This window comes from Ictalurus punctatus, chromosome 19, assembly GCF_001660625.3.
Source record: "Ictalurus punctatus breed USDA103 chromosome 19, Coco_2.0, whole genome shotgun sequence".
NCBI classification, from domain to species: Eukaryota; Metazoa; Chordata; class Actinopteri; order Siluriformes; family Ictaluridae; genus Ictalurus; species Ictalurus punctatus.
This window is the reverse complement of record NC_030434.2, coordinates 8,690,540-8,710,620: the sequence shown is the minus strand read 5'-3', so window position 1 is coordinate 8,710,620 and position 20,081 is coordinate 8,690,540. Positions and strand designations below refer to the sequence as shown.

Sequence of the window (20,081 nt, the reverse complement as noted above, 5' to 3'; positions counted from 1 at the left end):
ATCGTAGACAATGTATGTAAATCGAGCTAAATAAAATGCACATATTTTGGAACCAGTGCTGGTACCAAGACGTGCACTTGCACATGTAACTTGACGTTTTTCATGTTTATTTTCGATCAGTCTGTAGTCTGATCTATTTGCTTTCACAAAGAATAGAGTTGGCACTGAACCCAAGACGGGTTGAATATGTGAGTTATATTTAAGGCAATGCTGTCACTTGTGAATTCTCTCATATCATTGTAACTCTTGGTTTCGCACCCTAAAGCAGAGAAAGTTTTTTCTTTACTCCCTACTGCAGATATCAGCTTTAATCCAAACACATGACTCACTCTAGTGTAATGCAGCAAGTAATCCGTTCTGGGCAGAGAGGCTTTAGAGGCTTTGCTTTGTTTCTTTTGAAGACTTTTTTTTTGCTGTGTAGGTGTGAATGTAGGCGAGTGTGGTACAGTATGTTAGTGTTTTGCCATCATTGTGTATGGGTTTCAGTGAAAGTCTGTCCCAGAACGTTTCATCTGTGCAAGTTGATCACTACACAGACATATGTTGAATAAGCTGTCACCCCCTTGGGTGACAGCTTTGCTTGTGCAGATATTCTCCAAGTGAAACATCTTTGTAAAGACCGAAAGGTGAAATCAGTGATGAGGTGCTTATGTTTACGGGAAGTGTTAAATGCAGTAGCTAGCTCAGATTTGGATTAGAGTTAGGGTTCATCCTTATTATTTGACATTTTTATTCTAATATTTTAATATTTGTTTTGTGGCAGGCTGTTTTTTCTTTTCTTCTTTTTTTTTTGTCATATGATTGTAGCGTTTCCTGAGTTAGGTTCAGTGGGGACTATCGCTGTGGTCCGTTTGAACCCTACTCAGGGCACGTCGAAGCGGGGGGTGGGGGGGGGTGGGGGGCTACCCTGGTGTCGTTCCAAACTGAAGTGATAAAAACCCCTCAGAAAACCCCAATGAAGAATGGAGCCTTCTAAAGGAGTAGGGCATTACTGACACTGACAATGTAAAGAAAAGACACAATATGTGGCCAAAAGTATGTGGACACTCGACCATCACACCCATATGTGGCTCTTCTCCAAAATGTTTTAAAAGTTTTAAGCCCACAATTGTACAGAATGTATTTGTATGTTGTAACGTTACAATTTCACTTCACTGGAACTAAGAGACTCAAACGTGTTCCAGCATCACAGCGTCCCTGTACACAAAGCGAGCTCCGTGAAGACATGGTGTGTGAAGGTTGGACTGGAAGAACTCCAGTATCCTGCACAGAACCCTGATCTCAACCCCACTGAACCCCTTTGGGACGAACTGGAACACCGACTGCACCCCAGACCTCCTCAGTACCTGATCTCACTAATACTCTTGTAGCTGAATGATCACAAACCCCCACAGTCACGCTCCAAAATCTAGTGGAAAGTCTTCCCAGAAGAGTGGAGATTATTATAACAGGAAAGAGGGACTAAATCTCCAGAGGAAGAATGTAAAAACAAAAATGTCATTCATTTGTAACTGATGTGATAAAGCCGAGAGTGCAGGTTGATCACATACCTTGAGTCACGTTACGGCTAGAAAGTGTACGTTTTAGCCATTCAAGAGGTCAGACCTGTTTCTGAATCTGTTCAACAATTGGGAGTCGTTGAGTCTTATTATCCCACTGTTTATAGAAGTGCACATGTTGGGCAGGTCGAGAGACAAATGCCCTTAAATGAACAGAAACATGTCAAAACACTGTTCTGAAAAACAACACTTTTGGCTAATTATTGCTATGGTTTAGCTTCTGGTTTTACGCCACAGTGGTTTATCGAGAAACATTCTGGTGAATGTTTCTGCATACGGTGTTAAACAGAGGAAATACTGTTCTTACCTGCCGTCGAATGTGATCAGAGTGAACCTCTGAGCTGTTTTACACGCACAGAAACACATTTTAGAAATGAAGCCGATTGTTTAATAAAGCAAAATATAATTACGGTAAAGAATTCAAGCGAAATCTGATAAACACTGGCTTCTCTTTTTTTCTTGCCAGGGCAAAGTATTTCAGAGGGAGGAAGCTGAACGGGGAATATGAGATCCGCGTGGAACAGGTAGGTTTGACGTGTTTCTCTGTAGGAATATTTCTCATAAGAAGACCTCTGCTGGTCTTATTGGTTCGGCCATGCTGAATGGATTTATCCCCAAATACACATACCTTTTTAAAATAACAGTGTGCCAGTGTGGTATCACTCAGGTGGACGGTAAATAATATCACAATTGAAATCAATTGCGAAAGAGATCTGGAACCAACACATTCCACCTTAATGTTTGCACAGAAACAGTTCTTAGGAATCAGAAAGTTGTGGTTGGCTATAAATAGCTTCCTGTATTCACCAGACTACCTGTATGTAGTCATTTCCCTCTGTTACTGCATGCTTTTTCTACTACGCCTACACCAGCATTGCCAATGCCCAGTATGCAGCGTTACCAGTCTAGACACGTGTTATTTAAGCAGAACGATAACATCGCACTGCTTTTGCAATCCAGCTGCAAGCCACTGGCAAGACATGGTTTGTCTCTGAAAGGAGCTGCTGGGATTTTATGGGTGATCGAAGCTGGCAGGCAGAAGGAAAGGTTCAAAGGCCGCGCATTTGCTTTGTGGATGTTGTTGTGGTCACTCCTCTCTGTGTGAGGGACACAGCTGGGTAAGAAGTGAACAAAACATGTTTGTAAGCTATTTCACCCCAGTCAGCCTCAGTAGGAACATGGGGATAATCAGGCGATTTAAATCATCAGCAAACAACTCTAGCTTATACTGTAGCTCATGCGTACTGTGTGTCTCATTGCAAACACCACAGAGCAATTTGTTTAAACCCCTAATCGCAAACGACCAAGCAAACCCGGATGTCTGACAATAGTTTTTTGATGCCAGGGATAAAATCTTAAATAAACCTAAAATTAGTTCAACTTTGACGCGTTTCTGTATTTTCACTCTGCGTAATGATTTCTTGCATTACCCACGATGCCATTCGACTACCTGCCGATAGTGATGCCTGTAGAAATGATTCCTTGCTTCTTTCTCTGTCTAAAGAGAGCGATGCGGCAGCACTTTAGTCCTTTAGTCTGTCTAGCTCTCTCACGTCCTCACCTGTACACTCTGTTCATGCAGATAAAGTTCTAACGCTTCAGTGTTCACGCTGATTCCTCCAGCAATGCCTTCATACGTCTCATCTTGTAGATCGCTATCTAGCCAAGCCGGGTCTCGGCGTACCCCGGTGTAACTCTATCGTATAGCCGCACTGTGCTCTGGAACTTTGAGTACAGTGACATTAAACATCGCTTGAAGATGGTAAGTGAGAAAAGAAGCTCTCGCCCAGGCGCTGTACTGATCGTTATCACGTCGAGATTGCTGACGCTTAAAAAGCATTGTAGCTGTGCTATTAAATGTAACGTGACATTAATATGACAGAACTATTACGGTAATGAAATATATTGAATATACTTATATTATAAGTTGATATGTTAATGTGTTTCAGAGTGGGTTTTTCTTTAAACTGATACGACGGCGCTCTACTTTGAGCTCCATACTGATACCTAGCAGCTTCAGTGTAGCACAGCGTGTACGTCCCTGGTGCTGTGGAGACACAGTTCTGCATCAGCGTGATGTATTGCTATGTGTGAGCTCTCTATCTATGTAATACGGCAAGTTTTGCACCTCAACAGTGCTGCATAACCAAAAAAAGGTTGTCTTGAATGGTTCTGGTAGATACGAATAGAAATGATTTTTTTTTTTTTTTTATTTTAACCCACCAAAATACTCGAATTCAGAGTTAATCCACCAGGGAAAGAACTTCAGCTGAAGTCCTTTATCTTTCCTTAGGACTTTTTTTTTTCCTTTTCGCAAACACTTTTCTGTTGACGCTGGTCTTCCCCTGGCTGTTCGTAAAGTTCACTCCTTCACATTGTGTCTGCCTTTTATATGTGCGTTATTGTCCTCCATTATTTTCTTTTGATCTATTTGTACTACACAATTCACTAGTTGCATTAAAACACTAATGCTGTGTCTCAAAGGCATTTTTAAACAGACTCAAGGGCTCACTGTAGGTTCATACTTTGATGACGTAACCAAAGTGTAGACTTGGATGAGGACCATAGAGCTTAGTGCATTGCAGCAAACCTTGGTTTGTTCTGCTGGGAAACCTTGGGATCTGGCATTCATGTGGATGTGACTTTGACACGTACCACCTACCTAAACACTGTTTCAGACCAAGTACACCCTTTCATGGCAACAGTATTCCCAAATGTCAGTGGCCTCTATCAGCAGGATAATGCGCCCTGCCACACTGCAAAAAATGTTCAGGAACGGGTTTGAGGAACATGACAAAGGTGTTGACTCGGCCTCCAAATTTCCCAGATCTCAATCCGATCGAGCGTCTGTGGGATGTTCTGGACAAACAAGTCCGATCCATAGAGGACCCACCTCACAACTACAGGACTTAAAGGATCTGCTGCTAACGACTTGGTGCCAGATACCACAGCACACCTTCAGAGGTGTTGTGGAGTCTATGCCTTGATGGGTCAGAGCTGTTTTGGCAGCACAAGGTGGACCTGCACAATATTAGGCAGGTGGTTTTTATATGTAGACATACAGTCATGTGAAAAAATAAGTACACTCCATGGAAATTGTTGTGTTTTTTCTATCTTTTATTCATCTGTCCAGAGCACATTATTCCAAAAGGGTCTAGTCTTTGCCTATATGCTCATTGACAAACTGTAGTCTTACAAAGTCTTGTAGAAGCATACACTTTGACACCAGCAGTTGCAAGACTTACTCTCTATCATGGCTATGTATGTGTAGTGAACTGGCCACTGATGGAGCACCTGGGGTAAGCCAGAGATGTATTATTGTTTTCTGAGCTTTATCTTTTATGGAGGTTTGTCGGTGTCACTAAATGCAAATAAGCCGTAGTGTAAACGCACTTTGCACTGATTGGCATTTATGAAAATACGGCATACGTACATAAGAAAATCAGCATTTCGGAAACTTTTTTTACATCCGATGGGGAATATGTCCTTCGGTGTGGCCTACAAGAACATTTACACACAACATTGATAAATGAGCCCCATTGTTTGATTGTTTTTGGTGGACCTTTAATGGACCTAGAGTACTTCAGATTTCCTTATCATGGTATGTCATACTGGAGTGCCATCTATCCCCTACCTGTAAACAAACGTACCAGCACACCCTGATACCATGATAAAAACTTTATTTTTCTGCACACTCTCCTACCCGTTAGCGTGTGGCTACGTGCTTGCTTTTGTATTATCACTGCTCTGTCCTGCTGCCTTATAAGGAGGCATCCAGCTGCTCAGAGAGTGCTTCAAGCTCAAGACCACCCAGAGCACCAAGAGGGTTTTCTGTCTGTGAGATGGAGTGAGAATCAGATATTTTCAGATATCTCCGGTGCTCTTTTATTCCACAATACATAATATTGCACTTAATAAACAGTGTGTTAAATAAATCCATTCTGTCCGATGCATGGTAGAGAAACAACTTGATAACATTAAAGCTAGAGATTTAACATTCCCTGATTTAGCATCAGAGATCCTGTCCCAATGAATTAGAGGTTTTTGGAATGTGTTCTGTATATGTAAGCCACATTCTTTCAAACAGGAGCATCAGAGTAGGGAAAATACTAAACCCATGCCTTCCGGGCTGGAACATCATGGACTCAAACGAAGATGAATTGTTTGTAAATGATTAAATATTTAAACAAGGATTTTACTCAGAAAGTCATTTATTCAGTACTGTTGATAACTACATGATTTGGTGGTCAGAGAAACTGCAGCATGTTGTTGCTGTCAAACTTTCATGCTGTCATTGCAGTCCTGAAACCTTTTTTAAATGTCTGGGTTCAGGTTGCCAGTACTTCCAGCCAAGCACAATAATCAAATCCAGTCTGGCATGTAGATGGCTCGGTACTGCATGCCTGACTTGGCTTGTATGATTGAACCAATTCCCAAGTTTCTCTTTAGGACATTCAAACCCGACCTGAAGTGTTTCATGTCCGTAATGCGAAACTGGCTTCATGCCGTGTTTCCTCTGAATACCCTACATGGTAAACAAAAAAGATGTAACTCCTGTTCAAGCAAAAAAAAAAAAAAAAAAAACTACACACACTAAACGTACGATTCTGTCATTTTGTATAATTTGTACTTTGATTGGATAATCTGTGATTTATTCCATCAACGTGTACTTTCTCCTCCAAAGGCATGTTGGGGGATGATAGAGTAAATAATCCACCACATTCACTTTCATTACACCTTTGACTGGATTTCACATGCACATTCACTGTGTCAGTGACGAGGGACACAGAATAGCAGCCTATATGCGCACGGACTCTAGGGGGCGTTTGACTCTGTGTAATCGCATGACAGGACTGTCAGTGAGAGGCTACATGAATCTACAGTCTGGGCTAGAGAGAATCAGACCGAGGTTCACGGTTTCATACCATTCTGTGTATTTTTATTTATTTATTTATTATTATTTTTTTAATGACCACGTCACTGACCATGTCAGTATTTTTTTTTTATTGCAAAGTCATGTTCTTATACGGTGAATTTTCAAAGTGGAAAGCAATCACTGGTCAGCAAGTACTTCAAAGAAAATCAAAAACTGACAAAATGATTCTTGCATAAGTATTCAATGCCCCATGTTCCTTTGCATAAAGCTCCAGATGAAAGATATTGTCTTAACAAAGACACGATTAAACATACCTGAATTAACACCATTCATACAGTGAAGCACAGTGGTGGTGGCATCATGCTCAGGATACACTTTTCATTCCCAGAACCTGGGAATCTTGTCCAAATTGAAGGTAGAATAGATGGAGCAAAATACAGGTGGATATTACATGAGATCCTGCATCAGTCTGCTGAAAAACCAAAGCTTGGGAGAAACTTCACCTTTCAGCAGGACAGTGATCCCAAACATAAGGAGGGGTTAAAATAAAAAATAAAAAATAAGGTGAATGGTTTACAGTGGCCAAGTCAAAGTCCAGATCTGAAGCTTATTGTTTTGAAATTTTCAGTCAACAAACAACATCCAACCAACCCGAAGAACCTTGAAGAAGAGCAAATCTGCCAGGAAGAACGGGTGAAATTCACTCCCAAACAGTGTGCAAAGCTGGTAGAAACTCACCCCAACAGGCTTAAAGCTGTTACTGCCGCAAAAGGTGGTTCTACCAAGTACTAGTTTGAAAGGGTTGAATACTTCTGCAAGCAGCGTTTTGCAGTTTTTATTATTATCAATAATAATAAAATCAATTTTGACTTCAAAAAATTTACTATAAGAACATGTTGATTAGCAATAAAAATACTACCTGGAACAATTGGTGTAATCCAGACGAATCCGACGACTTTTAAGAGGGTTGAATACTTTTGCAAGGCATTGTATTTTTTTATCCACTTCTGATACATGCTCTTTATATTGCTTCTAGGGAAGACACTGCATTTTCACTACCTAAAATAAACGATGCCCCATCCTTAGAATGACTGTCTCCATATTTGACATTTTATGAGATGTGTGGCTCTCACCCGTACCTCCGACACGTCACGTATCTTATCCCAGTATTAAAACAGGAAATGTTAAGGCTGTTAGCAAATCCTCTGTGGCGATTATGGAATTTTCACCTGGGAAATTTCGAAGATCTGACAGATCTCAGTCTTGGACAATGTAAGATGTCAGTGGAAACATCTGTTAGACAGGTTTTCGACCTTCCTGAGGTCTAGTTCTTCTCTGTTCCAGTTGGCCTGAGCTGAGCCCTATACCCATACTAAGACGCTCTGCATGATTTGGCAGAAACCAGGTGTTGCTCATACATACAGCAGAGACATTTTGTCTAAATGTGTCAAATAAAATTTCGAAGTCTAAAATAGTTTCTGTTGTTCAAACGAAGATTTCCCTTGACTCCAGGGGTTAGTATTCACAAAGACTTTTAAAGTTAAAAGTAGCTTTTTGTGTTTACTGCATTTGGGAGACACCCTTATCCAGAGCGACTTACATTTATCTCATTTATACAGCTGAGGAGTTGAGGGTTAATGGTCTTGCTCAAGGTCCCAGTAGTGGCAGCTTGGTTGCACTGGGATTTGAAGGCACCACCTTCCAATCAGAAGTCTAATGTCTTAACCGTTGAGCTACCACAATGAGGACAAGCCAGCTGACTAATCATCAATACTAGCTTCCCACCAAATCAGAGAAGAAATGAATGCCTTTTTATTAACAACAACAAAAGGGTTCTCCATTAATTTGAATTCCTTTTCTTTTTATATTATAACACCAGACTCGTTCATTCACTCTCTCACGACCCTTTGCTTTGTTTACACTCTCTCTATCATTCATGACTGGCTGCCAGCTCCTGCCAGTCACTGTGTAGTTTAACCTCGTTCATGCCTAGAGCTGGGGCATGATAATGTTTGAGATACTGCATCTGAGCTGGTATTTAACATATGTGTCCATATTTCTTTCCAGTTCTGATCTGACACCATTAACACAGTGGTGACTGTGAAGTACGATTACAGGATTGTTAGGAACCGTTTTTTTTTTTTTTTTCTTTCCACCCCAGATTCAATAATCATGTTTGATCATTTTTTTTTTATTATTTAAAAAACCCTATGTGCTATAGCTTTAAACCACAAGCTGTGCATCATGCAGAAGTCCTGCTTGATTATTTCATGCACCAGCTATGTGTTATGAGTTATGAGAAAGAAAAGGCATTACGCAATGAGATATTTTGGTTGTGCTTTTTGACTCAGTGCCATGACCTGATGATCGTTGATTACTGCTCATGTGACTGTGGAACTTAAATCTGTCATGCAAGTTCAGAGTTCAGCCACTAGATGACATCAATACAGATAGCAGTGCTGGTTAAAGTGGAGGGGAAACAGTGCGAGGGCATTGTCTACATGGACTCCTTCCTGTTTTCCTTTCCCAGTAGAGGAATGGGTCCAAGAGAAGCCTGAATGTGTTTCCCTGACAGTAACTATGGCAGCCTGAATTCGGTCCTACACTGTTTGCCCCATGCTGATGCACTGCTCATCCCTCGACCAAAAGGGCTAACTGATGTGACTCGCTCTGTGCTGGTCAGCCAACACGGTTGACTGATGGTTCCCTTTCTTAGCATGCCAGATGACCACTGCTGATTCAGAGGCGCCACGATTTGTTGTCCAAGAAGGGCCTGCTTTTGGGTTTTATATGGTCACAGAAAACGTTAATGTACACTTCCAATAAGAGATTATATGCGTTTGTTACACCCATATGTGATGGCTGAGTTATGTGCATAGTGGACTGCATATCTGCTTTCTATAACATGCATATAACTGGGAGGTGCTGAAACCGAACAGGGCCAAGTACATATTTCTCAGCTACACCAAACGACATCATAATCCTGTAAATTAGATCCGTACAATTACCCACGCTTATTTAAGTTTTGTTTTTTTAATTATATTCCACTAGAATCATTTTATTCGTCTTATACATTTACATGCATTAGGAATTTCTCTCTGTGTTTACAACACATTTACCATCCTAGTATCCAAATTTCGCACATTAAGCAGAAATTGGTAGACTTTCTACCAATTTCTACCAAATCTACCAATTTGGTAGAAATTGGTAGTTCAGGGTGCATTAAGAGGAGTGGTACAATTGTGGTGTATAATAAATAACAATAGTAATATATTGAAATAAATAATATATTCGATAAATACGCCATTCATCCATTTTCCATACCGTTTATCCAACACAGGGTCAAGGGGAGCCTGGAGCCTATCCCAGGGAATTCGGGGAACAGGGCGGGGAACACTCTGGATGGGGTGCCAACCTATCGCAGGACACAATCGCACACACATTCAAACACCCGTTTATACAATAGAGACAATTTGGAAATGTCAGTCAGGTTACAATGCATGTCTTTGGACTGGGGAAGGAGACTGGAGCGCCTGGAGGAAACCCCCGTACCACGGGGAGAACATGCAAACGCCACGCACATGGGGCAGAGGCTGGATTCGAATCCCCAAGCCGGAGGTGCGAGACAAACATGCTAACCACTAAGTCACTGTGCCCCCAGTAATAATAATAATAATAATAATAATTATTATTATTATTATTATTATTATTATTCTTTTTATTGACTCAACAAATGTTGACTGAATAATCTTGTTACTAATTAGATGATCACGTAATTAGCACTGGTTGATTTTTGTTACTTGCTCAACCACATTTACATGCACAGTAATGCTTGCTCAAGCAAACCTTACTCTGAAATTCCCATTCTGGGTAAGCCTTCATTCGTTCTTTTATTTGTTCATTCATTCGTTCAGTAATAGACCAGTGGGGTTTATACATTTATTTATACCAATCTATGTAATATAAGATTATGTGAAGCCGTGCACCAAATAATTCGTTGCTAGTCATTTATAATCCAAGTTTCCTTTCCTGTAGTCCATCTCGACTGTTGACTAGGCAAGCATGTATCCCACTGTGTGTTATTTAATGCATTTGATTAAGTCATTGGAGTTGCTTGGCTACAGCTTGTCACAAGGCTTTTTCCAGGCTGGAAGGCAATAGAGGAGACTAACTCAATTTGTCCTGCTTCCTCACAGTAAAACACTCTGCAGTGAGTTCTGGGAGAGTGTAAAGAATGTAGAGATGTTTCTATATGAAGCATAATTGGATGTGGGTGTTTTGTTTTTTTTTGTAAGAGATTATTTACACTGCCCTCTATTAATATCGGCACCTTTTGGTAAATATGAGCAAAGAAGGCTGTGAAATATGGTCTTTATTGTTTAACTTTTTGATCTTTTGTTCACAACATCCAGTGGGAGTATACTTCAAATATATTTTTCTCATATGAATTCATGGGGTGCCAATAATTGTTGCATACCTATATTTAACGAAGATAAATTTTTTGGGTAAACCTGTGTTGTGTTCGCAATTGTTTGATATCCATGAGAGCAGAGTATTTTTGTGCATATTTCAAATAAAATGTCATAAGATTAAACGTTAAAGACAATCTTTCACCGCCTTCTTTGCTCATATTTACCAAGGGTGCCAATATTAGTGGAGGGCTCTGTAAATATAAAAAGCTTTATCAATACAGTGCATTACATTGGCCTGTTATTATTGGGCATAGTACATTTACAGTGTAAACACCCTCCAGTCTGACCCCCTAGTATGCAAATTTTAATGCGTATCCAATCAAATGTTGACTAAAACCGATATTTAATTCGCTTTTTTCCAGGCTGAGTTTTCAGAGATCAACGTGGCATCCACCGTCAGCACTGGCTGTGTGGTCGATATGCAGGTCACGCGAGGTGGCACCAAAGTTGTCAGGTAAGCACTCAGTTTGAACCATGCAAACATCTGGAGGAAAGTTTGCACGGTTAGCCGCTGTATTTCATACTGTGGGACGGTTATTACTGGGAGGTTTCATCATCGAGATGCCATCTATAGTTTAGAGTTTAGCTCATAACTGGTTAATTGAATAACTTAATCTGGTGTTTATTGTGGAGGGCCAGCAGTCTCTCACTGCATGCTCTACACCATGACTGATTGCTTATCTTTTTAGCAGATATATTCCAAATATATCTGGGGTGCAGTTGAGGGGTGAGATGGAAAATACCAAAGAATAAATATTTAAATGACCGTATCAGACCTGTTCCAAGCGCCACATGTTAACACAAAAATACCTCAAAAGAGCAGGCTCTTCTTTCTTTTTTTCTTCCCCTAATAAAAAATAGCACATGAGCCAATCAGGATATGAATCTGGAATGATTGACAGTTCCTTAACTGACATCCCATGGAAGCCCCGCCCCTCGTCCGGTAATGTTTTGTCCGGTGCCTTCGTCTCGACTCTCAAGGAAGTTGTTAGTTAGAGGAGTTAGGAGCTTAAATATAGTGATTTTTATAAAGACATTAAAGGGGAGATTTTTTTTTTTTTCCAATTGTTGACATTTACACAAAATACTTTCCTAAGTATAAATCACAAGATCAATATTGTCAGGCAGCAGAGATGGTTGCAGTTGCGGGAAATGCCTTTGTTAAAAAAAAAATAGGCAGACATGAGACGATGGCAAAGTCAAAAACAGGTCACGCGACCAGCAAACAGACTTAACGGGGTAAAAACCAGAATCTGATCAACCGGAATCAGATCATAATGTGGTTAGCACGTTTGCCTCGCACCTCTGAGGTTCATATTCTCCCCGTGCTTTAGGGGTTTCCTCCAGTTCCTCTGGTTTCCTCCCCCAGTCCAAAGACATGCGTTGTAGGCCGATTGGCATGTCCACATTGTTCGTAGAGTGTGTGTGTGATTGTGCCCTGTGACGGGTTAGGACTAGAGCTGCACCAATGTATAATCGGTCTCGGCCGATAAAGGCAATTTTTCACGCTATGGGCTATCAGTTTAAAAACATCCGATGATCAGGGCCGATCCTGTCAATCAAAAGAGGGCGGGGAAACACATCGATTTTGTGCTGTGTGTAAAGATGATGTCTCTTGTGTGGAATGACGACAAAACTGCACTTTGTAAGCGCTGTAAGCTCCGCACTGATGCGATTCTACACCGGACGCTGCAGGAGAACACAAGCAGTGCGTGTTTTCTTCGGTGTGCATGTTAACGAGTGAGTGCTTTTTCACCGGATGCTGCAGCAGTGAAGCAGGAGTTTCGGCGTCAGGTCTAATTTATTTATTTTTTTACCGCGCTACTCAAGCTGCTCGTGCTGAATTAAAGCGGCGGTACACCACTGAAAGATTTAAATGAAGATGAGTCGACAAAAAAATATATATTGCACAGAAAAATATATTTGTAGAGGGGTATATTTCATATCCAGTTAATGTTAATATATAAAAAAGTTGATATTATATATGACCAGTTTGATGTTCAGTGATGAAGTAGAAACGCTTGTGTTTGTGGTGAGTGAGTGTGAGACTAACAGGAGGATTTCTACAATTCAGTCAATGTTAATATGAATTAATAACGTTCAATAAGTTAAATCTTACTTTTATCTTCAGAATTTAATTGTTTAATTGAATTGAATTTAATGCTAATTTGAGTATTGTGTTTTCTGTTTATGAGATCAGTTCATGTGAAACAACTTGAAATGGAGAGAATAAAGTGTTTATTTGCATTTCCTTCAGAATTGTGGAATTAATTATTATTCATTTAAAAGAAGGCAGAAAAGGCAGAACTATCGGTATCGTTATACCGATATCACTCTGCATAATCGGTTATTGGTATCGGCTGAGAAATTTAGTATTGGTGCAGCTCTAGTTAGGACCCTGTTTCGGGTGTCACCTGCCTTATGCCCCGAGTCCCCTGCGATAGGCTCCAGGCTCCCCCACAACCCTGTGTAGGATAAGGAGTACAGAAAATGGTTGGATGGATGGATGATACTTCGCATCGGCTGGAGTGTGTATGTAGGTGTGTGTGTGTGTGTGTGTGTGATTGAGTCCAGGTGTGTGCAATCAGAAGTCAGGTGACCATGAACACTGTAGTGAGACTGTGGGTGCTTCCCAATACTCAAATTGATGCTTCCTCGTTTTCTCGCTCCTCCGTCCTCCAGCCCATGACCCGCAAATCGATCGATATCAACCGTGTTGAAGGACATATCAATTCTTTAATTGCGCCGTGAGAAGGCGAGGAATGAGGAGTGAGGAAGCTTCCAGAGGAGCTAGGAGCGAGGATACGCTGGTGTATCCTATACGGAAGTGTTTCTTGTCGAAAAACCTGACGCACGTATGAATTCCCCTCCTTTTCATCTGCCACAATCTCAAACATAAAGCCCTTTGATGATGTGATGGAATTTTGTGTGAAATATAATTCAATAATAATATGCTTATAACGAGTGTTGTAATGAATTGATCCTTGCATGTTTGGATAGGCAAAGCTGCACCAAAGATGCGATAATTTATGCATTGTTCATTAATTCATTGCTGAATAACCCAGACGTTTCAGTGCATTTTGCTTTATTAAGAATGTTGTTATTAACTGAACTCCAAAAACATGATGGCACATCAAAAAAATATGCATAACGGCAGACCCCTGAAGTGCAGTGAGGTAATCCAGCTGAGCACAGTCATCGTTACTTGACGTCGCTCTGAAGTGATGCTTGAGAGAGCGAGGATATTCCATTCGTCTTGCTTCAATTCATCTCTCCTCGCATCTCATCCTTGCATCCTTCTCTCACATCCTAAGGGGTGGAGCTAAGACGCGAGGAAAGGAAACGAGGGTGCATAAATAAGACATGAGAAGCACCCCGTGTGCTGGGGAGTGTAGACTTGGGCGGCTATATTTGTGGTGCAGATTGGGAATTGGAGTTGACATGACAACATATACACAAAGAGTATACTAATAGAGTTTGTAGGAAATGTGAGACTAAACCTAAAATGACCAACGGTATTTCACTTCAGTTTTTTTAAGTGATACATTTTATGTTTTTCAATAGTTTTGTCTGAAGCACTTATTGCTGAGTTCGTGGTACATTATAAGTTGTAATTTGCAAGTTGTAATAACATCATTTCCCACCTCGTTTGATGTAAAAAAAAAATACATGAAATAAATAAATAAAAAGCACACCTCCATGAAAGCGTGTCTTTTATTTGCTCTGTCAGAACACATAAAGCTCATAAAAAGATACTTTAACCGTACAGTTACAGGCCTGAGGGGCTACTGGTTCTGTTTTATAGTGAACTTCAAACATTCATGCAGCATTTTGGACTGAAATTGCAGTACAGCAACAACAGCAGACAATAGTGAGCTTAGCCCTTTACTGCATGGTGTTGCCATATGGAAACAATTGCTTTATCTCCAATTTTTTGATAGGCAATAATACAAAACTGCTATTATCCTATGTAAGTGGAAAAGGGTGGCTTTAACTTTGATATAACAAAAAAAATGGCATTTAACATTATCAGGAAGTGCAGTTGGCACTTCCTTTTTTGCAATTACATGGCATGGTGAAGGACATTATCGTAGGGCTCTCAAAATTTAAACAACGTCTGAGATAAGTTTACATGAGATATGTTGCATGAGATATGGCAACAACATGCGATAATGGAACTGTGGTATGTGCATTCATGAATTGAAACAGGCCTATATAGCAAAAAAAGACACTAATCTTCTCTAATGGTATGTTTACATGTTTTCACATTCAAAGTAAGAAAAACTGTTGTATATTTTTTTACCTGAACTAATTCAAGTAATGAAAATCGATTAAAAGACCGGCTACAGGAAACGTCTGCTGGGTCAATTGCAATATTAGTTAAATGGACTGTTAAAGTAGGCTTTTCTTTGGCATGTTTAGTGACAAAAGCTAGAGGTCTGTGTTCGTGTTCGAGATCCACCTATGGGAAGGGCATCCATACCTGACCTCTGTAGAGGCATCCAATTGCACCAAGTCTGGCTGTGTTGACAGATGACATTTGCTTCTTGTGCCCTCAGCTCGCTGGTTCGCTGACTTTTTGTCAGACTTTTTGTCTGCATAAGGACATATCCCTGGGATCAGCCTCCGCCAGACTTGTTTGTTTTACTAGCCAGGTTACCTGTGTCAATCACCGGAAGCCACCCACACTTGCACAGCTCATTAGACTGCACACCTACTCTTAAATCTTTTTTCCCCCTGTCCTATGACAGCCTGCTTTATGGACCTGACCGAGCCCTGTGCTTCACTGCCATGGTGCATACATACGGTTTCCACCATGGATTCTCATCCCTTCTGCGTGGTCTGTATGGGCCTTAAATGCGTGGAAGTAGCCATTGATTTCCCTAACAACTGTAGCCACCTCCTAGTGCTTTCCAAAAAGCTTCAGTGCCAAAGGGTCCAATTGGCTGCGACTCAGATCTTAGATTTTGGACAGTCCGACTCTGATAGGAGAAACGGCTATGACGGTGTGCTCCCTGGGATCTCCCGGGGAGTGGCCTCTCTGAGCTGGGCCGATCAAAGCATCCCTTCTCTCCTCGAGGGCATCTTACCAGGTGAACTCTCATTCGAGGATGATGCAGGCCTTCTAGAGGGTTCAAAGGATGACGAGGGCATCCTGTCTTCTTTAACACCCCAGGCTAATGTTTCCGCATCCTTACAGTGCATCCGGAAAGTATTCACAGCGCTTCACTTTTTCCACATTTTGTTATGTTACAGCCTTATTCCAAAATGGATTAAATTCATTATTTCCCTCAAAATCCTACAAACAATACCCCATAATGACAACGTGAAAGAAGTTTGTTTGAAATCTTTGCAAATGTATTAAAAATAAAAAACAAAAAAAGCACATGCACATTCACAGCCTTCGCTCAAAACTTTGTCGAAGCACCTTTGGCACCAATTACAGCCTCAAGTCTTTTTGAGAATGATGCTACAAGCTTGGCACGACTATTTTTGGGCAGTTTCTCCCATTCTTCTTTGCAGGACCTCTCAAGCTCCATCAGGTTGGATGGGGAGCGTCGGTGCACAGCCATTTTCAGATCTCTCCAGAGATGTTCAATCGGGTTCAAGTCTGGGCTCTGGCTGGGCCACTCAAGGACATTCACAGAGTTGTCCTGTAGCCACTCCTTTGTTATCTTGGCTGTGTGCTTAGGGTCGTTGTCCTGTTGGAAGATGAAGCTTCGCCCCAGTCTGAGGTCCAGAGAGCTCTGGAGCAGGTTTTCATCAAGGATGTCTCTGTACATTGCTTAATTCATCTTTCCCTCGATCCTGACTAGTCTCCCGGTTCCTGCCGCTGAAAAACATCCCCACAGCATGATGCTGCCACCACCATGCTTCACTGTAGGGATGGTATTGGCCAGGTGATGAGTGGTGCCTGGTTTCCTCCAGACACGACGCTTGCCATTCAGGCCAAAGAGTTCAATCTTTGTTTCATCAGTCCAGAGAATTTTGTTTCTCATGGTCTGAGAGTCCTTCAGGTGCCTTTTTGCAAACTCCAGGTGGGCTGTGGCTTCCATATGGCCACTCTATCATACAGGCCTGATTGGTGGAGTTCTGCAGAGATGGTTGTTCTTCTGGAAGGTCCTCCTTACGGATAATGGAGGCTACTGTGCTCATTGGGAGCTTCAATGCTGCAGAAATGTTTCTGTACCCTTCCCCAGATCTGTGCCTCGATACAATCCTGTCTCGGAGGTCTACAGACAATTCCTTGGACTTCATGGCTTGGTTTGTGCTCTGACGTGCATTGTTAACTGTGCGACCTTATATAGACAGGTGTGTGCCTTTCCAAATCCTGTCCAATCAACTGAATTGACCACAGGTGGACTCCAATCTAGTTGTAGAAACATCTCAAGGATGATCAGTGGAAACAGGATGTACCTGAGCTCAATTTTGAGTGTCATGGCAAAGGCTGTGAATACTTATGTACATGTGCTTTTTTTGTTTTTCATTTTTAATAAATTTGCAAAGATTTCAAACAAACTTCTTTCATGTTGTCATTATGGGGTATTGTTTGTAGAATTTTGAGGAAAATAATGAATTTAATCCATTTTGGAATAAGGCTGTAACATAACAAAATGTGGAAAAAGTGAAGCGCTGTGAATACTTTCCGGATGCACTGTATATTAGTCCGTACTGTTCAAGTTTTACGAGCGAGCAGCCGCTTGTTTCAATATCGCTTGATTCAAATACCCTGACCAAGAGAGAGATGTTTACAATGAGAAACTCCTGGGACTCCCTTCTGGCCCAAGAAAACAGCTCCTCCCGGTCCTCCCGGCATGTGCCAAGCATATGAAACACTGCTGAGGAGACCCGGTCAACCTGAAACACAGTCTGGCAGGCCTTGAGGTTAAGGATATGGCAGCCCCCTGCTGTTGAGCCCTCCATCGCCAGGCACCGTAACCGTTCCCAATGTGGCCTGCTCGCTCCCCCTAAGCCCACTCTCCCCAGCAAAATGGACCATTTTTCTGCATTCATTTACCAGGCCCTTTATAAGGCCTCAGCCTTGGCTGTCAGTGCCCTCAAGGTCTCCTCACTTCTATCAGCTTACCAGGCTGAGCAACTGGTTGACACGGGGCAGCAAATGGAGAAAGGGTATCCCTCACCCTCACTCTGGAAGGAGATCCTGACCATTTAATGACCTCATCCTCTACAATGCACACCAAGCTGTCCAGGTGAGTGGGCGTTCCATGGCCCTCTCAGTGGTTGGTGAGCATGCGTTCTGGCTTAATCTATCGGGTCTCCCCCATAACAAGAAGCTGTGCATCGCAGGTTTGGACCTGAATTGAATAGCCGTGCATGAGCGTCTATCACGAGAGCACATTCTCTCCCTAATGAATTGCCTCTCACAGTTCAAGGAGAGGGTGAGGGTACAATATCTCACATGCCTCAGACTACAGGGCCTTATGGCATCAGACATTCAGGTTTGCCTTTGGGCATTCTGAGAGTGAGGGCATTCATAAAATGGGTTTTATCATTCCACCTTTACACGACCTCGGCCGCTCCGTCACAGTGAAACTCACAGAGGAACAGCTCATGGCACTCCCGTCGGGGTGGCCATGTTGCAAAAAGTGGTGATGACGGATGAGTCCTCAACAGGGTGGGGAGCCACCCAGGAGTTCAGAACAGTGAATGGCATGTTGGCAAAGGAACTCCACAAGCCCACATAATCAATTACAGTAGCTCATTACAGGATGGAAGGCTCTGAAACCTTTCCTGCCCTGCCTCCAGGGGCACCATGTGCTAGTACGCTGCAACAATACCACGAGTGTAGCACACATCAGTTGCCAAGGAGGGGTGCACTCCTCCAAGCTTCATGCTCTAGCTCACAGGCTTTGACATTGGAACAGCCAACACTTTCTGTCGTTACATGTGACCCATGTCCCAGGCATCTTGAACAGGGTTGCAGACCTCCTGTCAAGGGAGAACCTACTCTCTGGAGACTGGTGCCTACAGCCTCAAGTAGTGGACTTGTCAGAGTGATTCAGCCGGGATGCCATAGATCTCTTTGCCTTGTGCAAAAATACTCATTGTCCTATGTTCTTCTCACTAAGGGACAGGGACGAACCCCTCAGTGTGGATGCACTGGCCCATCTGTGGCCCAGCATGCTGCTCTACGCATTCCCTCCCCTTTGCTTAATAGCTCCCACCATAACCAGGGTGAGAGTTCAGAGATTGACCCTCATTCTGGTGGCACCCAGGTGACCCAAGGTGCTGTGGCTGGCAGAGACAATTCCTCTCCTGTATGCCCAGCCGTGGCCCCTCCTATTATGCACAGAACTGTTGTCTCAGGCGAACAGAGAAATCTATCACTCCTGTCCAGTCTGTATGACCCTCTGGGCTTGGCCCATGAGAGGGCAAACCTAAACGCAATGGGACTCCCTCCACATGTGCTTACCACCATTCAGAGTGCTAGGGCCTCCTCCACACATTCCCTATATGACTTCAAGGGGCGTGTTTTCAAGGAGTGGTGCGATGGGTGCTGCCTGATATCGTATCACTGTTTGGTTTTGGATATTTTATGTTTTTTGCAAGACCTTATGGACGGTGGTAAATCCTTTCCCACTATTAAGGTCTACCAAGTGGCTATTGCTGCAGTCTATGTTTGGTTTGACGATATGATGGTGGGTCTGTCCTTGAAGACAGCTTTACTCCCGGCCCTGGCTTCAGCCAAACGTGCCATTGATTTCCATGCGCTTTCTGTTCATTCCTCGTGCACTAAATTCTCTCAGTAGAGATAAGGTTTTTTTTAGACTCAACCCAGCCTTTATGCTTAAATGCTTCCCAGCATTCACCTGTGAAGTGATTGAGCTTTCTGCTTTTCATCCTCCTCCCTTGTGCTCTGGCCTAGCTGGATAGGACTAGCCTTTTCAGGAGGAGTGACCAGCTCAATGTCACTAGGACCCCGGTAGCTCACTCTGTCATAAGAGTGGGCTCCTTGTAGCCTTCCTCCTTTAAGCCCTCTTCTAGATGTTGAAACTTGGGCTGTCAGGCTTCGCTTATTCATGTCACCAGCATGTCCTTCATGTTCTACCTGCATCTCACTATAACCTTCATGCATGGTGTTACCAGGCACGTCATTATGGGATGCATCAAGCACCAACTATCTAGGTGACTATCCCCTGGCTTACAGGGCCT

General features: G+C 42.3%; 1 protein-coding gene across 8 annotated transcripts in view; it reads left to right on the top strand.

Moving 5' to 3' along the window:
• LOC108279672 (synapsin-3) overlaps nucleotides 1–20,081 on the top strand; it is a 124,757-nt gene that overhangs the window by 38,852 nt on the left and 65,824 nt on the right. For all 8 annotated transcript variants that reach the window (XM_047162315.2, XM_047162314.2, XM_047162317.2 and 5 more), the window contains 2 exons: nucleotides 2,026–2,083; nucleotides 11,270–11,361. In XM_047162315.2, the coding sequence (XP_047018271.1) occupies nucleotides 2,026–2,083; nucleotides 11,270–11,361 (150 nt within the window). The remainder of the gene's footprint in view (nucleotides 1–2,025; nucleotides 2,084–11,269; nucleotides 11,362–20,081) is intronic.